This window comes from Orussus abietinus, unplaced genomic scaffold (assembly GCF_000612105.2).
Source record: "Orussus abietinus isolate OABI.00-Male unplaced genomic scaffold, Oabi_2.0 scaffold44, whole genome shotgun sequence".
Lineage (NCBI taxonomy): Eukaryota > Metazoa > Arthropoda > Insecta > Hymenoptera > Orussidae > Orussus > Orussus abietinus.
In genome coordinates this window covers 815,868-831,714 of record NW_019394518.1, presented here as the reverse complement: position 1 = coordinate 831,714, position 15,847 = coordinate 815,868, and the positions used below count along the sequence as shown (strand labels likewise).

General features: G+C 43.5%; 1 protein-coding gene across 1 annotated transcript; it reads right to left on the bottom strand.

Moving 5' to 3' along the window:
* Positions 1-7,223: 7,223 nt before the first annotated feature.
* LOC105703855 (alpha-tocopherol transfer protein) lies at positions 7,224-15,373 on the bottom strand. The gene is made up of 7 exons (XM_012432989.1): positions 15,197-15,373; positions 11,750-11,915; positions 11,322-11,426; positions 9,468-9,612; positions 8,518-8,628; positions 8,273-8,378; positions 7,224-8,135 (listed from the first exon to the last, which is right to left on the bottom strand). Exons 1-7 carry the CDS (start codon positions 15,324-15,326, stop codon positions 7,984-7,986), a joined length of 915 nt encoding a protein of 304 aa, XP_012288412.1. The 5' UTR covers positions 15,327-15,373; the 3' UTR covers positions 7,224-7,983.
* Positions 15,374-15,847: the final 474 nt, after the last annotated feature.

Below are 15,847 nucleotides of genomic sequence, written 5' to 3'. Positions count from 1 at the left end.
GTGGTTTGACGAGAGCGGCACGCTTTTCGAGAATATCTGGTTTCCGGCGTGAATATGTTCTTTTTTTGTTATTTCTTCTCAGAGCAGGTAGGTCAAATTTTCTGAAAATATTAAACGAATTTTGTCGGCACCGAAAGCTGGAAGTTAAATTTCGTTAAATTTCTGGGCATGTGAAATTCGCTTAGTTGGTGCCAGATTTTCGGAGATTCAAATTTAGGGAGAGCGTTTCAAACGTGCGGCTGACCTCCTGGATTTGGTCATTGACAGGGAAATCCTTGAATCTTGGGGCTAACACCGTGAAAATGTGGCTCGAAGCGTTACGATTAAAATCCCAATTAATCACGAGTTCCCTGGTCAACTGTACTGTTCCTGGCATAAATTACCGGTAGCATGGCCATTTAAGCTGGCTTATTGGTGCTCGATTAAAAAAAGTATTAAACACCCCTGAAGCTTTGTACGGTGGAAAATGAGAAGGATAAATCACGTATTGGGGATGTTGTGGGGGTGATTTAAGTAAACGGCAGCTTAGAAAATAACTAAATACACAGTCAGTTTGTATTATTACTACTCAACTAAATTACATTTTTAGTTAACCAAGGATAAAGTATATTTTCGATTACCATTCTGGCGACGAAATGCAGAAAATCTAGTCAATTTTTAGTATTATTTGCTTAATCTACAAAATATTACAAATAATATGTAATATTAATTTATAATATTATAACCAGAAATACGGTTTACGATTACCCCCATGGTCAACATTTTTAATTGAATATGTTCGAGTGCATATACAAGATTTCTGATTATTTCTTAAAAGTTTTAAGGATTCCGATTGAACATTATCGATTATTATATTTGCTTGCACCGAAGAGAACATCGTATGTGATTTTGATGTAACGCGTAAAATCCCGGGTTGGATTTGATCGTGAGAAAAGGCGGGGTAAAAAAAGTGATGAGTCCCGGTAGGCAATGGGACGTTTTAACCAGACAAAATGAAACTCGGACTAACTTTAATATCCCCCAATGTCTGGGCGTCCAACACGGAATCGAGTCGCAGCTAGTAATCGATAATCGATTCGTTCACGATTGAACGTTCAAATTATTCAGCTTATCCGATAAAGTTCGCCAGGACGTCGAAAGGCACAGGGGAAGAGAAAATTTGTTGTCATGGCGACCTGCCAAGGAATGCCGTCAAGAAGAGGAGAAACGTTCGCAGGATACTGCATCGTCTCGGTGTATGCACTCGTATGCAATCCGATTAGTGTTTGAGCGTAAATCATTGTTCTATGGTGTTTCCAAAATTGGGTGAGGTGATCGGAGTTCCTTTCTTGTTGACCGAGGTTACCCGTTCTAGGAACTTTTCCGAGAATGAGTTTTCGACAACGAGATTCCGTTGTATAGGGTACGCAAAATATTGCAACTATGCACATATGTATACATATATGTAGGGTATATATACAGGGCTGTTGTCAATGTTCTGGAACCACATTCGATGTTTTTTCTACTCTCTACGGTTTTCTCTTTACGGTTACTCCGAAAGAAAAATGAAAAGGTCAGGTTTAAATTTCAGATCTTATGAAAGTTGTAAATCCGATTGACAAAATGTGGGAAATAGTGAGAAAAAGGATGGGACCTTCTAGATCGATTTTTCTTTTAAACATAATTTTATTAGCACTCCTGATCCACGGTGTACACTGCTATTCTTCCATGGTTACCCCACGGACCTATTGCCCCCTACGCTACGGCACGTTACGGCACGCTGCGGCTCGGCCCGGCTGGCTCTGCTCGTTGGCGATTCAAATTCCGCGCTGCTCCCGCCGCTAGTACGCGGCGCGGCCGTAGAGGGCAATGGGTGCGCGGGGTAACCATCGAAAAATGGCAGTGTACCCGTCATAGCTAAATCGTGGGCGTAGGGTTAACGGACCTTTTGAGCATCCTCTGAAATTGTCCGGTGATGCGATAAATCGGCGGAAGGATCGTAAGGACACGAGTTTGGCATAGAACCAACGCCTTGGAGATCCTCCTTTATTTACGATGACAGGAGTTGTCCTTTTTTTTTTACTTATCGCCCCTCAATATTTAAAATGTGGGCTAGTCCTTGGCACAAATCTGCTGATCAAGCTTGCACGTTTAAAAAATGACGTATTAGGACTACTTAGACATTTTTAAGTTAGGGCAAGGGTAATTAACGCGCTGTTTATGATTTTCATGTTGCATTAATTTATGTAGTTATGTAGGTAGTTAATACGATCGTTTAAACACAGATTTTTCAAACATGCAACATTTATCAGATTAAATAAAAATAAAATTATTGCCTTTCGATTCTTCTGCAAATGTGATAGTGGAAATAATTGAATTAAAATCCAATTTCTTGAGACATATCCGTTGAGGATAAATTTTCGAAATAAAGGAGGAATGAATCGACCTCGGTTACCCTCTGGGTGCTCAAAACTCTTACGCACTCGTAGACGTCGACGTAAACAGGGAAACGTTAACAAGCGACGAAGAGATGCCGTAAAATTTACGAGGGCTCATCTCGCGGATCTCGATTGAAAATCGCATTTTCTCAGCGTAGCCAAGCCCTCGTTCGAGGGACAAGAATGTCACAGGTTCCGTTCGATCGGATCGGAGGATACGATCGGCGGTGTATCGATCCACGATGACCGTTACTTTACGAATATTGCGCGATACGGCATTCCCGATTTATTTTCCTGGTGTTTTCTTCTCACCGAGAAAATAAAAAGAAGTCAACCGTAAGACAGTATTTCAGCACGTGGATCGTTCCCTCGCTATTCTTAGAAAATGATGAGGGACGACATCGTACTTCGAATTATTTCTAAAAAAGGCTGAAGACAGGCTTTTCCCTCCAATAAGTTCTGATCGTGTTTCTAGAAATTACGTATATTTATATTTACGTAAATAGCAGTCTTAAAATATTTTTAGGAAGAAGTGTATTTTGTGAGGTCAACTAAACATAAATATCTCATGGTAGAAAACATTAGGTTAGTTATTTTATAATGGAATAAAGTAAACATCAATAAATACTTTAATAATTTGACGTAGAACAGAATTTAGACATTAATTCACGAAAGATCTATTTCTAACACCGTTTTACCCTCAAAATAAGGATTTCATTCTTATCTTCGGGTTTAGGCTAAAGATCAGTTTATATCCATCCGGTTTGTTTCAGTTCAGCATCCGTACTGTCCTACTCATGTATGGATCCTAGACATGATCCAATATATTTGAATGGAAGCGTTTAAACGTTTCAGTGTCCGTGCTATCCGATCAGTATTCATTCGATATTCCTCTTTCCGACATCGTCGGCGACAACGTTTTCATGGAACGGATGATACCGAATGCATCTGCACTCAGGCGTCTAAACCATTTTCAGACCGACATCTACCTAATTTGACAGCCGTTGTTCACTGAATACATGATTTCGGTAGGTAGGGGATCGCAATGTGATTCTTTAAAAATTCACAAAAAATGTGTTCCAAATACTTTATACAAAGTAGATAATTTACCCTCGCTTTTTAATTTTAGTCATGCCGTACAACATTAATTACATTTTTTTTCTCTATTTAATTTCATTATTAATTCAGAATCAGGACGATCATAAAATCTTCCTAGAAAATCACAGGTTACTGCGCGGAGGTGAATTTTGATTCAAACTTTTGAGCAAGTGCCAACACAGAGCCGATATGCGCTCTATTCGATACTACCTTAGAAAATGCCACATCTGTTGTCAATAAACACGAACTCGTTGATATACTTCCATTCGCTCCGTATCCAGGAATTTTCTTTAACAATGTCTGTTTTACCAGCCCGATCCCCGTGATAGCGACGAATCGGGCTCAAGGAATTGCGTACGGGGAGAAATTATGAGACGGATGCATAAAAGCTAGAGATTGCTGCGGCAATCCGAAATGGAGTGGGTGGGTGGCCCTTTTATCCTTCTCTCCTCCTTTCCCGCTTCCTCCACTTCGGGGAGGGGTGGAGGGAAAAAGGAATCCCGGTGGAGGAACTACCTAAATAATTACATCTCGCCACCTCCGCTGGAAAGCACCCAATACATCTTGGTTTCTCTGCCAAGCCTTGTTTCCCGTACATCACTCGTCCCTGCGTCTTCCCCACCCGTCGGTGTAGACGCGTACTTTCCGAAGGAAACTTTCTTTGAGAAGTACTTATCCGCGCCGCCATGACGAGTCCTCGGAGTCCGTCGACGGCTCGAAAATTGACGCGAAACTCCATGACTTTCAAACATCGGCGAAGTTATCCCAATTGCGTGGATTCCCCGAGAAATGTATTTCCCTCGTAGAACTTCTCTTAGGAGGAGTTCCCCTAATAACACGGCTCGGTGCCCCGGGGAGACCATTGGACCCTGGGCAAAAATAAATGTGCACGCTCGGTGACTATTTCAGGGAAGGCGACTTTTCTTATACTTTTCCATTAAAAATTGGAGGCTGTATCTTTCGCCGACTCTCACTCCGCCATTGTGTACTTGCTGCGAAAGGACGGCAAATTCTCTATGCCGTGACTTCAACAGCCCGTTGAAGTACGATTGCTCGGATGTTGATTGAAGTCAACACGCCGTGTCCGATTATCCAGAGTAGCGAGGGCGCGCCCTGATACCGGAGAGAAAAGTTGTAAACAATCTCGTTACCCAGCTATACCTCTTTCCGGTACTTGAATGACTTTATTATTCACCTACCAGTCGCGTTGCTCATTATCGATCACTCGAAGTACGCATTGAACGCCTCGATTTCCCGAGATGTACTTTCAAGAGCCCAGTTATTGAAACTTTTTTCGAAGGAGTTGCGCCTTATCGACGTATTCTTTTATCACAGGCCGTTCGACATACCATATTAAACTTTCCAATGATTAGTGACATTGCAATTTAATGCTTAATTAATGGGGTGGGAGATCGATCAACTCGATCCCAAAATAATAATGCGTTCGATTAAGGAGAAGCTTATTCTTAAGCCGGTTGACCGATATCGTGTAAGTAACCACGTATGAATAACACGTGGAGGAAGAAGATATCGTTTTCCCCCCACGTTTCACGTGCGGTCTTCGAGGGATGAAGGGAAACGACTCATCGACGCAATCTCGTTTGATCATCGGACAAGTAGCAAGTCCTGCGGGTGGCTGGACATTTTCGGGAAATCCCCGGAAAAAGACACCTCTTCTGTCGCGGCTTGTTCGGAGGTAGGCTTTGTTCTGAAAACAGGCGATCCATTATTCATCCCCGGACGTACCGCGTGACAGCCCTTTTCCACATTTTTCCCTTGGCCGGTGGGGCGGCGGACGGAACATTTTCGAGAAGTGAATTTTAGTATGGAGAGTAGAGCGCACCCGCTAGGAATATCCCATCGCACGCGATCGCGGCTATATAATAGATTCCTTTCTTATCCCGTCGCGGCGGCACTTACTCCTTACCCTTTTGAGCCCTACAACGATATACACTTTAGCCCGCACTGGACTGCCTCGACGGGGTTCCCGTAATCGGGAATTGAATTGCAATTTTACGGACAGCAATAGAGGTGTTCGTCGTTTCGGAGGGCTTTGACATAATCGGATCGGCTATGCTGTAAGATTTAAGTTGCTGACCTTACATTCGAGTAATGTATACCCTCCATCTAAAATCAACTATTTCGTTGAAATCGGTAGGGTGCATTGTATGAAGAAAATTGAAAATTGAAGTTTTTTAGGAAAAGCATGGGAGCGATGGTAAGCAGGGCCAACGCTAGAAATGTGCTGCGCCAATCGTTTATTAGTTCCGTTTAAGATTTTAAAGAAAAATTCGATTGCAACTTATTCTTCATCGATGAAACATGTATAAGAGATGGACGAAATATTTGGATGGTCACAATGTGCAAAACCGTGAAAACGGTAATTACTGTAGATTTTGCGAAACAGACTTTGAGGATCGGACAGGCTGGATGGAACATTCCACGACTATTTTTTGAAAATTTTAGGTTGCAAATGTTGAGAAAGATTGTCGATTGTGTCCTTGTCTTTCGGCGTTTGAAAAATTACAGTAGCTTCTAATAAAATCTGTGGATTTTCAGGACAGAACCGAACAAGGACGGTCTGCCATATATCTTTTGTCCACTTTTCCCTGGGAATCTTCCGTTCATCCTCTTTATCCTTCCCCAGCCGCTCGTATGCTTTGAGGATTAAGTCCTCTTCCTAAAGTCATAGCGTAACTATGCATACGCCCCGATGCAATTACGTGAAGAATACCTTGTGATGGATTTATAGTATCGGAATCGCCGGCTTTATTCCGTTTGACTTTTTCTGTCTGCCATTCCCTGTGCTACGATTCCAACGCTCTTCGACTCTAAAAATATAATTTCTAATGAAATTGTAATTAATGAATACATAAATATTTAAGAAAAAAAGTGAAAATGGATAATTAACGGATGACTGAGAAATCGTGAAATTTTCTAATCCAAATCACAGTTTCCGCAAATTAATTTGTCAAAGTACTGCACGATTGCAACATAAGAATGTACTACATTATATTTAGCTACTTGTCTCTTGTAATTCATATTTTAATGAACTTTCAATTACCATCGAAGTATATTTATATTCCTCCAAGAAGAGGTACAGGATGAGTGAGATTGGTACTTTTTCCTATCTCGTGGCATCGTATGCACAAATGTATCATTTTCAGATGAAGACATGGGCAGAATTATCTCGCGTGAATAGTCCCTTTAAAGCATAAGTTGGTATTGCGTAAGTGCTTCATATCGTAAGGCTCAAATGCTATTAATGAACGTTGGTGTCCTCGCAGGTGGAACATCGCAAGGTAACCGTTGTCAGAGCTCGGAGCGATGCAACCGTTCAGGATACCGCTTCAAGTTACCATCTTCCCTCCACCGTGTAGAACCTTAACGAGTTACCATAATCGTCGTAGCCGTACGCGGAATCCAATTAAACCGAAGGACGACGGATGGGCGGCCGTAAATCGACGTCCCTTAAGTTAGACTCTGGATGAGGTCCTTTTAACTAACGGATCGCAGAATTTTCTGAATAATTTCGCTATTAAAGTCAATCAAGCGAAATGGCCTCTGATTCCGTGTCTCAGGAGCTTGCAAGCATGGCTACCTGATCTTGAACAGAACACGTTCGTAAAGTCGAGACAGCAAACCACTAAAGACTTGTCTTTGGTAAAATAGATCCATATCGTTTACAGTAATGCAAATAATGTCGTTTACTTTACTACTGGGAACGTTGAATATTATATAAATAAATTCTATTTATTGTAAAGATGTTCCCTTGCTTAAAATGTTCCTTACGGGCAATAATTGGCTAAATATGTTGGGAGGTTAATTAAAATTTTGTGAAATAAATAAACTGCGGAATGAAAAGAAACATTGCTTTAAATTCTTCACGGAAGGTCATTACGGGTCGATTCTAAAGTTATTAGAGTCAAGAATCAGCTTGAGAGCCTTTAAAGCGAGAGGTTCACCGGAATCCACGACATCTTATAGAGGGATGGCGGCAAAGGATAGCTCATGACCATATATTATCCCTATTATCGCACCTCCGACCTCTTCTCTTTGCCAAGGTCCCTAGGGGTCTCCGTAACACCTATTCCTCCGTTCCCCTAGATATCCCTTTCGTTGGTATAATTCCGAATTACGCCCTTTTCGTCGATTCGCGACGAACGCATCCTCCCTTGCTAATGTATTGGGGTCGTAATATCGATAGCTTTCTTGACTCTCTTTTGTCGTCTGGTTACGACAACGTTGTACGTACTTGCACGTTGGATAAGTATACGGAAATCCTTAGGAGCATCCTCGTCCTGGTCGGAACGTTTTAACGCATGTTTACGTCTGGCCTTTTCTGGGATTTTCTACTTTAACGGGCGTTCGTTCGAATAAACACGAGTCCGGTCGAAGGGGTTGAAAGAAGGGTCGACACCCTCATCGCAACGCCAGAAGGCTCTTCGGAGGGTGCTTTCGAATGTCTTCAATCGACTTCCAGCTTCCGGAAAGAGCCCGAAAATCCGAACAGGTCGTCTTCGTCGATGGTTGGTCCAGATCGACGAGATTCGTCCACCGCCACGTTTTGCTGCTCTAGGAACCAGTCCCGCCACTCCAACAGTTTTTCGTTCCATTTTTCTAGAAAACAGATCACAGCTTACCCATTAGATGAGCCCTGCCGGTCAATCTCTTGCCCAGGAGCAAGCAAAGCCATACTTAAGGGAAAAGAGCGACGCTATTCTCCCCGGGACGTCAGCCTTATGTCTGCTGCTTACCTGATAGCACGTCCATGGATTCTTGTTCACCACCGTAGTCCTTGGGCAGGATTTCCCTGGGTACGTGATCGTAGAGAGTCTCGTACCCCGAGGAGTGAACGTGCACCTGTAAGCAATAAATCCTCTTTCGTAAATCGTTGCACTCGCTCCATTCCCGCACAATTTTCATTCCCAGGTGGTGACCCCCAAAAAGTGCGGCTGCCTTGCGACCACTACCGTAAATCGTCGTCTCTCCGCCTACTCACCCTGTCGGCTAGTTTCGGCTTTAACGTCGACTTCACCAGCGCGACGATTCGGTCGATGAAACTCGGCGCGTTGATGAAATGGATTCCTTTTATTCGCGCGGCGAACGCCTTCTGCAACAAAGCTCCGAGTCTTTTCAGGAAGGTTTCGCGCGAGGAAAGACCAGGGAGGAAAGACCTCGCTCGTGCGATCGTACTCGATTATTGGTTTATCGATCCCCCGTCTCTCCCTTGTCCTCCCTTTCTAACGCACTTCGTTGTCTTCCTTTTTTCAGCCCAGCGTGAACTGTACCCTTTTGACCCCAAGAATCATCTCACTTATCGTCGGTGCCCTTCCCAGATCCTTCGACATGATCGAATTATTCGTTTCACGGTCTCTTGGTCGCCCTGTTCAAAGGTGGTGCTGATGAAGACACCTTACGTTCGATTTTGTTCGAACCTCCACCCTTTTTCTCGCCCCTACCCCTGAGAAAGCGAAAGTGTCCAACGATAAGAGAGATCTTTGCGACTTGGTTCCTACTTCTCCGCGAAGTTCGAAATCTCCGAGGAATAAGCGGTTCGAAGAGGACTGTTTATGCGGGGTCGCAGGAATTTGAGTATCCCCGGCATTCCTGCCCGATGGAGTAGAATTCCGGGCGCACGATAAAGCGACCCCCGCGAGAACGCGCGAGAGAAAACTCTCCCGGAGAGTATTAGCGAGACTCACCGGGCTACAGGAGATCCGAAGCTCCGGTTCCCTCGCACCTCTCCCGGGGAGAGCCTTCGGTTTAAAGTCGAAAAAAGAGAGGAAGAGGAAGAGCGAAAAGGAGATAGGCCAGCGAGAAGGCAGGGAAAAACGTCGAAAAGGGGCAGATCGGGATGATCCGGGAGTCGGAAGTTCCCCCGTTTGGTTGAGCCCTTTCGACGTTTGTCTTTTTTGCTTCCGACGACGTCGGGAGGGGTCCAAAACTCACCGTGGCGACGACCTCGCATTTCTTCAGGATGGTCGGGCTGAGCTTCCCTAGGTGGGCCAACCTCGCGGCGGAGAGGTCGTAAATGTAAACGTCGCCGAGGCTGCGACACTCCGAAATACGGACGTCGCCCACCATGAAGCTGTACCTAGCCGAAGCGGGAGGTGGGCCGTGTAATTAAATCGAGGTCGGCTCATAAAGTCCGGAGAAATTGCGGCCGATGCGCGACCGCGTTGGTAAACGGAAGTGGCAAGAGCGGTGGGTGCATGCCGGAAGAAGAAGCGGGATTCCGGGCTCGGGGAGGCGTCGGGACGCCCTCTTCCCGAGGGAGGAGCGCGTCCTTGGACTAAGTCGCGAGTTAAGGGTGGCATTACGAGCCACCCCGATTACGGCCCGGGGCCCCGAGAGCGGTTCGTACTCGCGAGGAAATTACTCCGCGGGTAGTCCCGTTGTAAATAATAAGAGTAACAACATCCGCGAGCCCGGAAAGCGTTTCGATAAAGCGCGAGCTTTACGCCGCCCTAGGCGTGCACTTGTTTATGAAAGCCGTGCCTGCGCAGCCCTTTGGTGGCTCCTGCTGGGCTTTCGTCTTAGGATATGAGCAATGCGAGGATGCCGAGATGTCAGGATGTCAGGATACCAGGATACCAGGATACCGGAATGGACTGGGATTCGAGATGCCGTCGTGGCTTGGAGTTGGAAAATGCAGTCGAGCTACAGGGGGTGCGAAAAATTATCTCCCGCAGTGGCGAGCTTACGTGCCCGTAAAGAGAAAAGAGATCTAGCTTTATATTTGGATACACGAGACTTTGTATTTTGACGAGGCTCGTGATATCGGTAGAAATGCCGTCGTGGCTGTAACTCTATACCGGGGATGCATGCAATTTTCTTTTTCATGGGGTTCGGTATTAGGTAACATGCCCGATGCTTGGTAGTGTTGGTAAACGAAAATGGTAGGTTGCGCCAGATAGAGGAGATGCAGAGGCGGGATTCACGGAAAACAGGAAAGCTGCAAGGGAAAGCTGGAGAGAGGAAGATGGCTTGAGATTGTGGTTTGGAATCGTTGTCAAACGAAATGCAGCGCTTTTGTAAATTGGACATGAGAATTATTGTTTTCGAATGAACAGATTTTCTAAATTAATGAATGCTAAGAAAATATCTGTTTTTGAGAAGAGAAATATTAATCATTAACATCGTTACGTTGTGGGGGTCAAAAGTTTAATTTAATCGATCGGTTAAAATTTGATGCTTGCTTTATGATTGCCAGTATTTTGTTTATATTTTGGGGTTTTTCAACATCCGTATTGTTATCTGAACTCGATGTAGCAGATAGTTATCTTTTAATGGCCGAGATGAGGGACGAGATTCGTAAGTCAATAAAACACTGATTAATTACGGTAGCTGTTTCCACTTTCTACGCGCATTAGAAATCTGTGAAATCAACATTTCTATTAACACGTTGCCAGTCAGCGTTGCACTCTGAACATACATGACTACATGACTATTTCCTACATGAAACGTAATTTTATGTCAAGGACTGTCAAAGCGTTAGTGCACGATATATTTTGGTATTAAATCGACCAGTTCAAATGCAACATCAATCTCACGGACTGTAATGATGTATCAAATCCGGATAAAAACCTCGGTAGAGCTGCATTACTGCAATGACTTTGGCTTAGTGGTCATTTCGATTCCATTACAATTAATCGAACCTTTAACATTTATTTAAAAAATTGTATTACGCGTAACGTTTGTCTTGTTAAAATCTACCAAAAGTACAACGGTCGTTAAGGTAGGCTACAAATATAATTCTTAAGGCCGTAATTGTACTAGGGAGTATATATTGTTTACGCTTACTTGAATAAGTCCCAAGGCTGGAACTTCGAAGCATCCTCACTGATGGATCGCAAAATCGATACCCGGAATTTCTCCGAATTAAGTTTTGGTAAACAGACCCACTGCCTAAGAAAAAAGAATCGATTATTACGTGTAATGAGTTTACGACTCTTCTCCATTTACTCCTGTAAAGTAAAAGTAGGAGAAGAAATCGCAAGCTTCCACGCGATTGTAAGCTATATTTCTTTATTAAATATTCAAACGAAGAAAAAAGATCAGTAGTTCGTTCAAAAGAATCAAGTTAAAACAGTTTTCACATATCCAAATACGAAATGCACTACGATAATAGTTCATGCAATGTTATTATTTAGAAAAATTGTTTTTAGTCGTTTTAAAAATGTAGGTCTTTCTTTTAGAAGTCATGAAAATTTAATTGCACGTCTACGTACAAAATTTCTCGAAGACGGGTGGCCCAAGGTCCTGCAGGATCCCGGTCCTGGAAAATCTCAGGGACCAGTCGTCTCACCGTGTAGTACGTATCAAGTTTCTGTTTGGCTAGTTCCAGACTCAACTTGGTACCGATTACGAAATACTCTAGTCTTTCATTGGGCAGATCTGTGAAACAGAATCATGGGCAGGCGTTAGATCTTCGGGCAAGATTTAATATCGAGTCGAAGATGGTGACGTTCCTGCAAAAGCAAGAGAATCCACAGGCATCGTTTCCGTCTTATGCGGGGACGACGTTATAAAGGCGCTTTAAAATCTCATTGAAATTGCTTCTCCTGCTTTCAATATACAACGCAACCCCGCGTAGTAAAAACTGCCTCGGAGCTAGGAGGTAGATTAAAATAGTTTTCTCTTCAACATGCCAGAATACCCTCAAAAGATCAATGGACTACGGTCGATATGTAGCTTAACGTAAATGGGCGTGAGAGCAAACATTTTAGTAATAGCACTATCATTTTGGTTTCGGTAATTGTACCAAAATCAATCTTGAAAGTGACATCGTTAATAGGATTCAATCCAAATCGAATTCAATTAGCACTTTATAGAGGTCTTGGAAGGATATGTCCTTCTTTTCCGGCTACTTTTTTGCTCGCGCCAATTCAAAAAACTCTCTCCAAATCGTCGAAAATCTCAATCGTGGCCAATTCGGTTTTAAAGGGTAAGGTAAACCGGAGTGAAAAGCCCAATCGATTTTCGGTATTTTGGAACTCGATTAAATGTTTACATACAATATTGACCCAGAGGAAGAAGTCGCGGTAGATCACGAAACCGCGGCAGAACCTCCGGATTCGAGTCGCCTACGAATTCGGTGAAATTTCGCTACTATTAGGAGAGATTGGAACCGCAATTGGCACTTCCAGTAGAATGGTAAATGTTTGAGAGCGTGTTGACAAAAGGTATTCACTCCAGCCCGGGGTAAACGAAGTTCCAATCGAAGTTTCGGCTCGCCGTGGTGGTCTTCGTTGCCCGGATTCCCAGTTTTCTCGAGGAACTTCATCCGGGCCGAGACGTGGTCTTTCCTGGCCCCAAATCCTGGGGGAACGGGCTCGCCTCGGAAGAGTAAGGCCGAGACAAAGCGGGAACCTCGGGCAGAGGTAGAGGGAGCTTTATTAGGCTCCGGGAAACCGATTCCCCCAAGGCCAATGCGGAAAGTACAAAACGGGAAGTACAACAAAGGTTTCGCAATCCGAGGATTAAGGGGCCAGCAAGATACGACGGCTCGACTTGACGAGGTTACGAGAAAACGGCGGGAAACGCTTGGGAAAATGGCTCGGAGAGTTCCAAGCTTGTGCTTTCCGGAAGGGTGATTCGGTATTCTTGTCGCCAGGGGGGCCCTCTACTGGAAAATTGCCCATTTTCGAATAAAAATCTCGGACTCTTCGCGTTTTCTTGCTCTCTTAAGCTGCCCAGCGAGGAAAAAGGATGAAACCCATGTGGCGGGCGACCGCTTAAGCAGTACATGACAAATGACTTGTATTCTACCGTTGGCGAAAGTGTGCTTTGTAATTTTTTTGCCGTTCCTTATAAAGAGTGACCTACCTAAGAGAAATGTTTCTCGCTGCACTTTTCAGGGCAACGAAGACTTGGGATAAATTACAGTTTGTGTCATTTAATTACACATATGACAAGACAAAACGTGTCGCTTAACGATGTTTTTGTCCAGATCTAGAGTAATTTATACTTTCTATTATTTTAGGTTTGGTCATTTTATTGAGCGTTGAAAAAATCAGATTTGGTCCGACAATGCGAGAAAGCACTCGGAAATAGCCGCAAGCATAAAACTTTCTATCTTTCATTTTATGTGAATGGATGTATCTATTATATATTCTACAGTCATATCTGATAAATGCAGAGTGCTGTAAGGCTAACAATATATGTATCTCATCCAGAATACATTACGGCTCACTTCATTTCGGAAATTTAACGGCACAGAGATTGACAAAATTAAATGCTTCCGCTGCGTAATTTGTAGATGACTATAATGCTGATGTATATTACGAGGATGATAGAATGTTCGCCTGCATACGAAGTACATAGGGTGTAAGAAGCTTACAGGCAATGCAGGACTTAAGAAAATGCATCAATACAAGTTTGATAAACAACGTTTCACTTATCGTGTATAATTTTACATTACATAAAGAGTACGAAGGGTACTTGCTGGTGATTGTCAGTTAATTATTATATTATTCAAGAGCGATTAGTGATCTTCCTGAACTTTCTGTATCTTGACGAAACTAGTGCATCGTTGCTTCGTAAATATTACGTTTTAGCGTTCAACTACTTTCTGATTATATAACTTGAAACGGACGGATTGAGTCGTCTGCTTGTGATAATTGTACGTTAATTTGGCTAGGTAGTTGTGTAATTTCCTAGGTTTTCTAGCCATTACATCAGTATTGCACGATGCAATGTGCCGTTATTCGAAGGTATAACTTTCTCATCTTACGTCCGCATTTTACAGTTTCAGATTTCGAATTTCAGGTAAAATTTAACAACTTTACATTTAGCGAAATCACATTTTACGAATTTAAATTTAATGTACATGTGTAAAAAATAGGTACCTCTAATGTAGAATAATTTCGATGAGTTTCCCCCGATCATTATTTAAGGTTCCATTTTCTTTTAACATTGCAGTAATGGCAGTAAATGGTTTTCTATATAAGCATTTCTTTCCAGAAGTTGTAATGGTCTTTCGTCTTGCAATTTCCCTGACTGTAAGATTTGACAGGACTCTTAAACTACCGTTTGAAGCCCCACAATTAACGAGGGTTCAACCCTCGTTGAATCCCTCCCTTATCCCCGATTGCAGACGTTCTTCTAGAACGGTAATCGAACGATTTGGCTCCGTATCTTCGAACCGAGATACCGCTTAGCACGTCGTTTTCTACGATCCTCTTCGATCGAAGCTGCGATTCATCTCTAAGTATCTATAAGATGTGCCTATGAGGGATTTGACCCTCAATAGAGTTGTTAATTTTGCCAAAACCGTAAACATTGACGTCAGACTCGAAACATTGGATCTTAAATCTGTATTGTAGAGTTAAACAGTTTTAAGTCAAGTTTTTAACAGGATGCAATGCGTCTTCTGCTCCATGGGAACGGATACTAATTTGGGGGGCTAACCTATAAGATAGGTTAACAGTTGTACTTATTCACTTTAATTATATAAAACCTTAAATGACTCCTATTCTGCACCTCTATGACATGGAAACGTACTTATGCGCATCGTTATAAGAGCAGCGCTAAGCTACCAAGTTCTCATTTGTCCCCCGTCACATTTTTCAAAAAGAATATTCCATAGAGTAATTACTCTATTCACCACCATCTATCATTAACCACCACCATTTTACGAGTCATGGCGGAACTGAGAGCAATAGGTAAATTCGAACCTTGCGGAAGATGGGGTTGAAGTTTGAGCCACTCGCGAAGTCTGTCTCGCAGCTCGGCGAGAAGAGCGAGATTTCCACCAAGAGCTTCGCAGACAGCCTCGTTGCTGCAGACCTCCAGGAGTAACGGCATCCTTAGTTTCTCTTTAAATCCTCTGCCTCTCCTCTGGAACGTCTTCGGGATCTCTTTAAACCGGCTGGTCTCGTCTTATGGGCGATCCGTCGGTCCGAGAGTGCCCCAGGAGACTGAGCGCACTCTCCGAGCGCGCCGTCGGCAGTACTCGCCCGCGAGCCACGAATTGCGCAAGGTGGTCCGACCAAGTGCGAATAAATTCACGGCAAGATGCGTGCGTGATCCCAATCTTGATGTTCCCGGGGGAATCGCGAAGAGAGCGGCGAACGGGTATGACCGATGTAACGTTGGTCAGCGAGTCATACACGAGGCACGATTTAATGGCGACTGCCTCGTTCGGTCGCGCTCCGTTTATCGCGAATCTCCTCGGAGAAAGCTTTAAACCTTGACCATGAACCGGCGATCCATCGCTGGTTTCTCCTCCCGCATCCAAGTGAACTGAAATCCGATCCACCGATGGAAACGGACTTTTCACTTGAAACTGTAGCGTGGAAAGCGGCGCGTTTTCTTATTACGGTTAT

Coding starts and splice junctions, on each gene's coding strand:
- LOC105703855 (XM_012432989.1), bottom strand. CDS start 15,326: ATGCCGTTACTCCTGGAGGTCTGCAGCAACGAGGCTGTCTGCGAAGCT. Junction 9,613..11,321: donor CAGCCTTGGGACTTATTCAA/GTAAGCGTAAAC, acceptor CGCTTCGGCTAG/GTACAGCTTCATGGTGGGCG. Junction 8,379..8,517: donor AGCCGAAACTAGCCGACAGG/GTGAGTAGGCGG, acceptor TATTGCTTACAG/GTGCACGTTCACTCCTCGGG.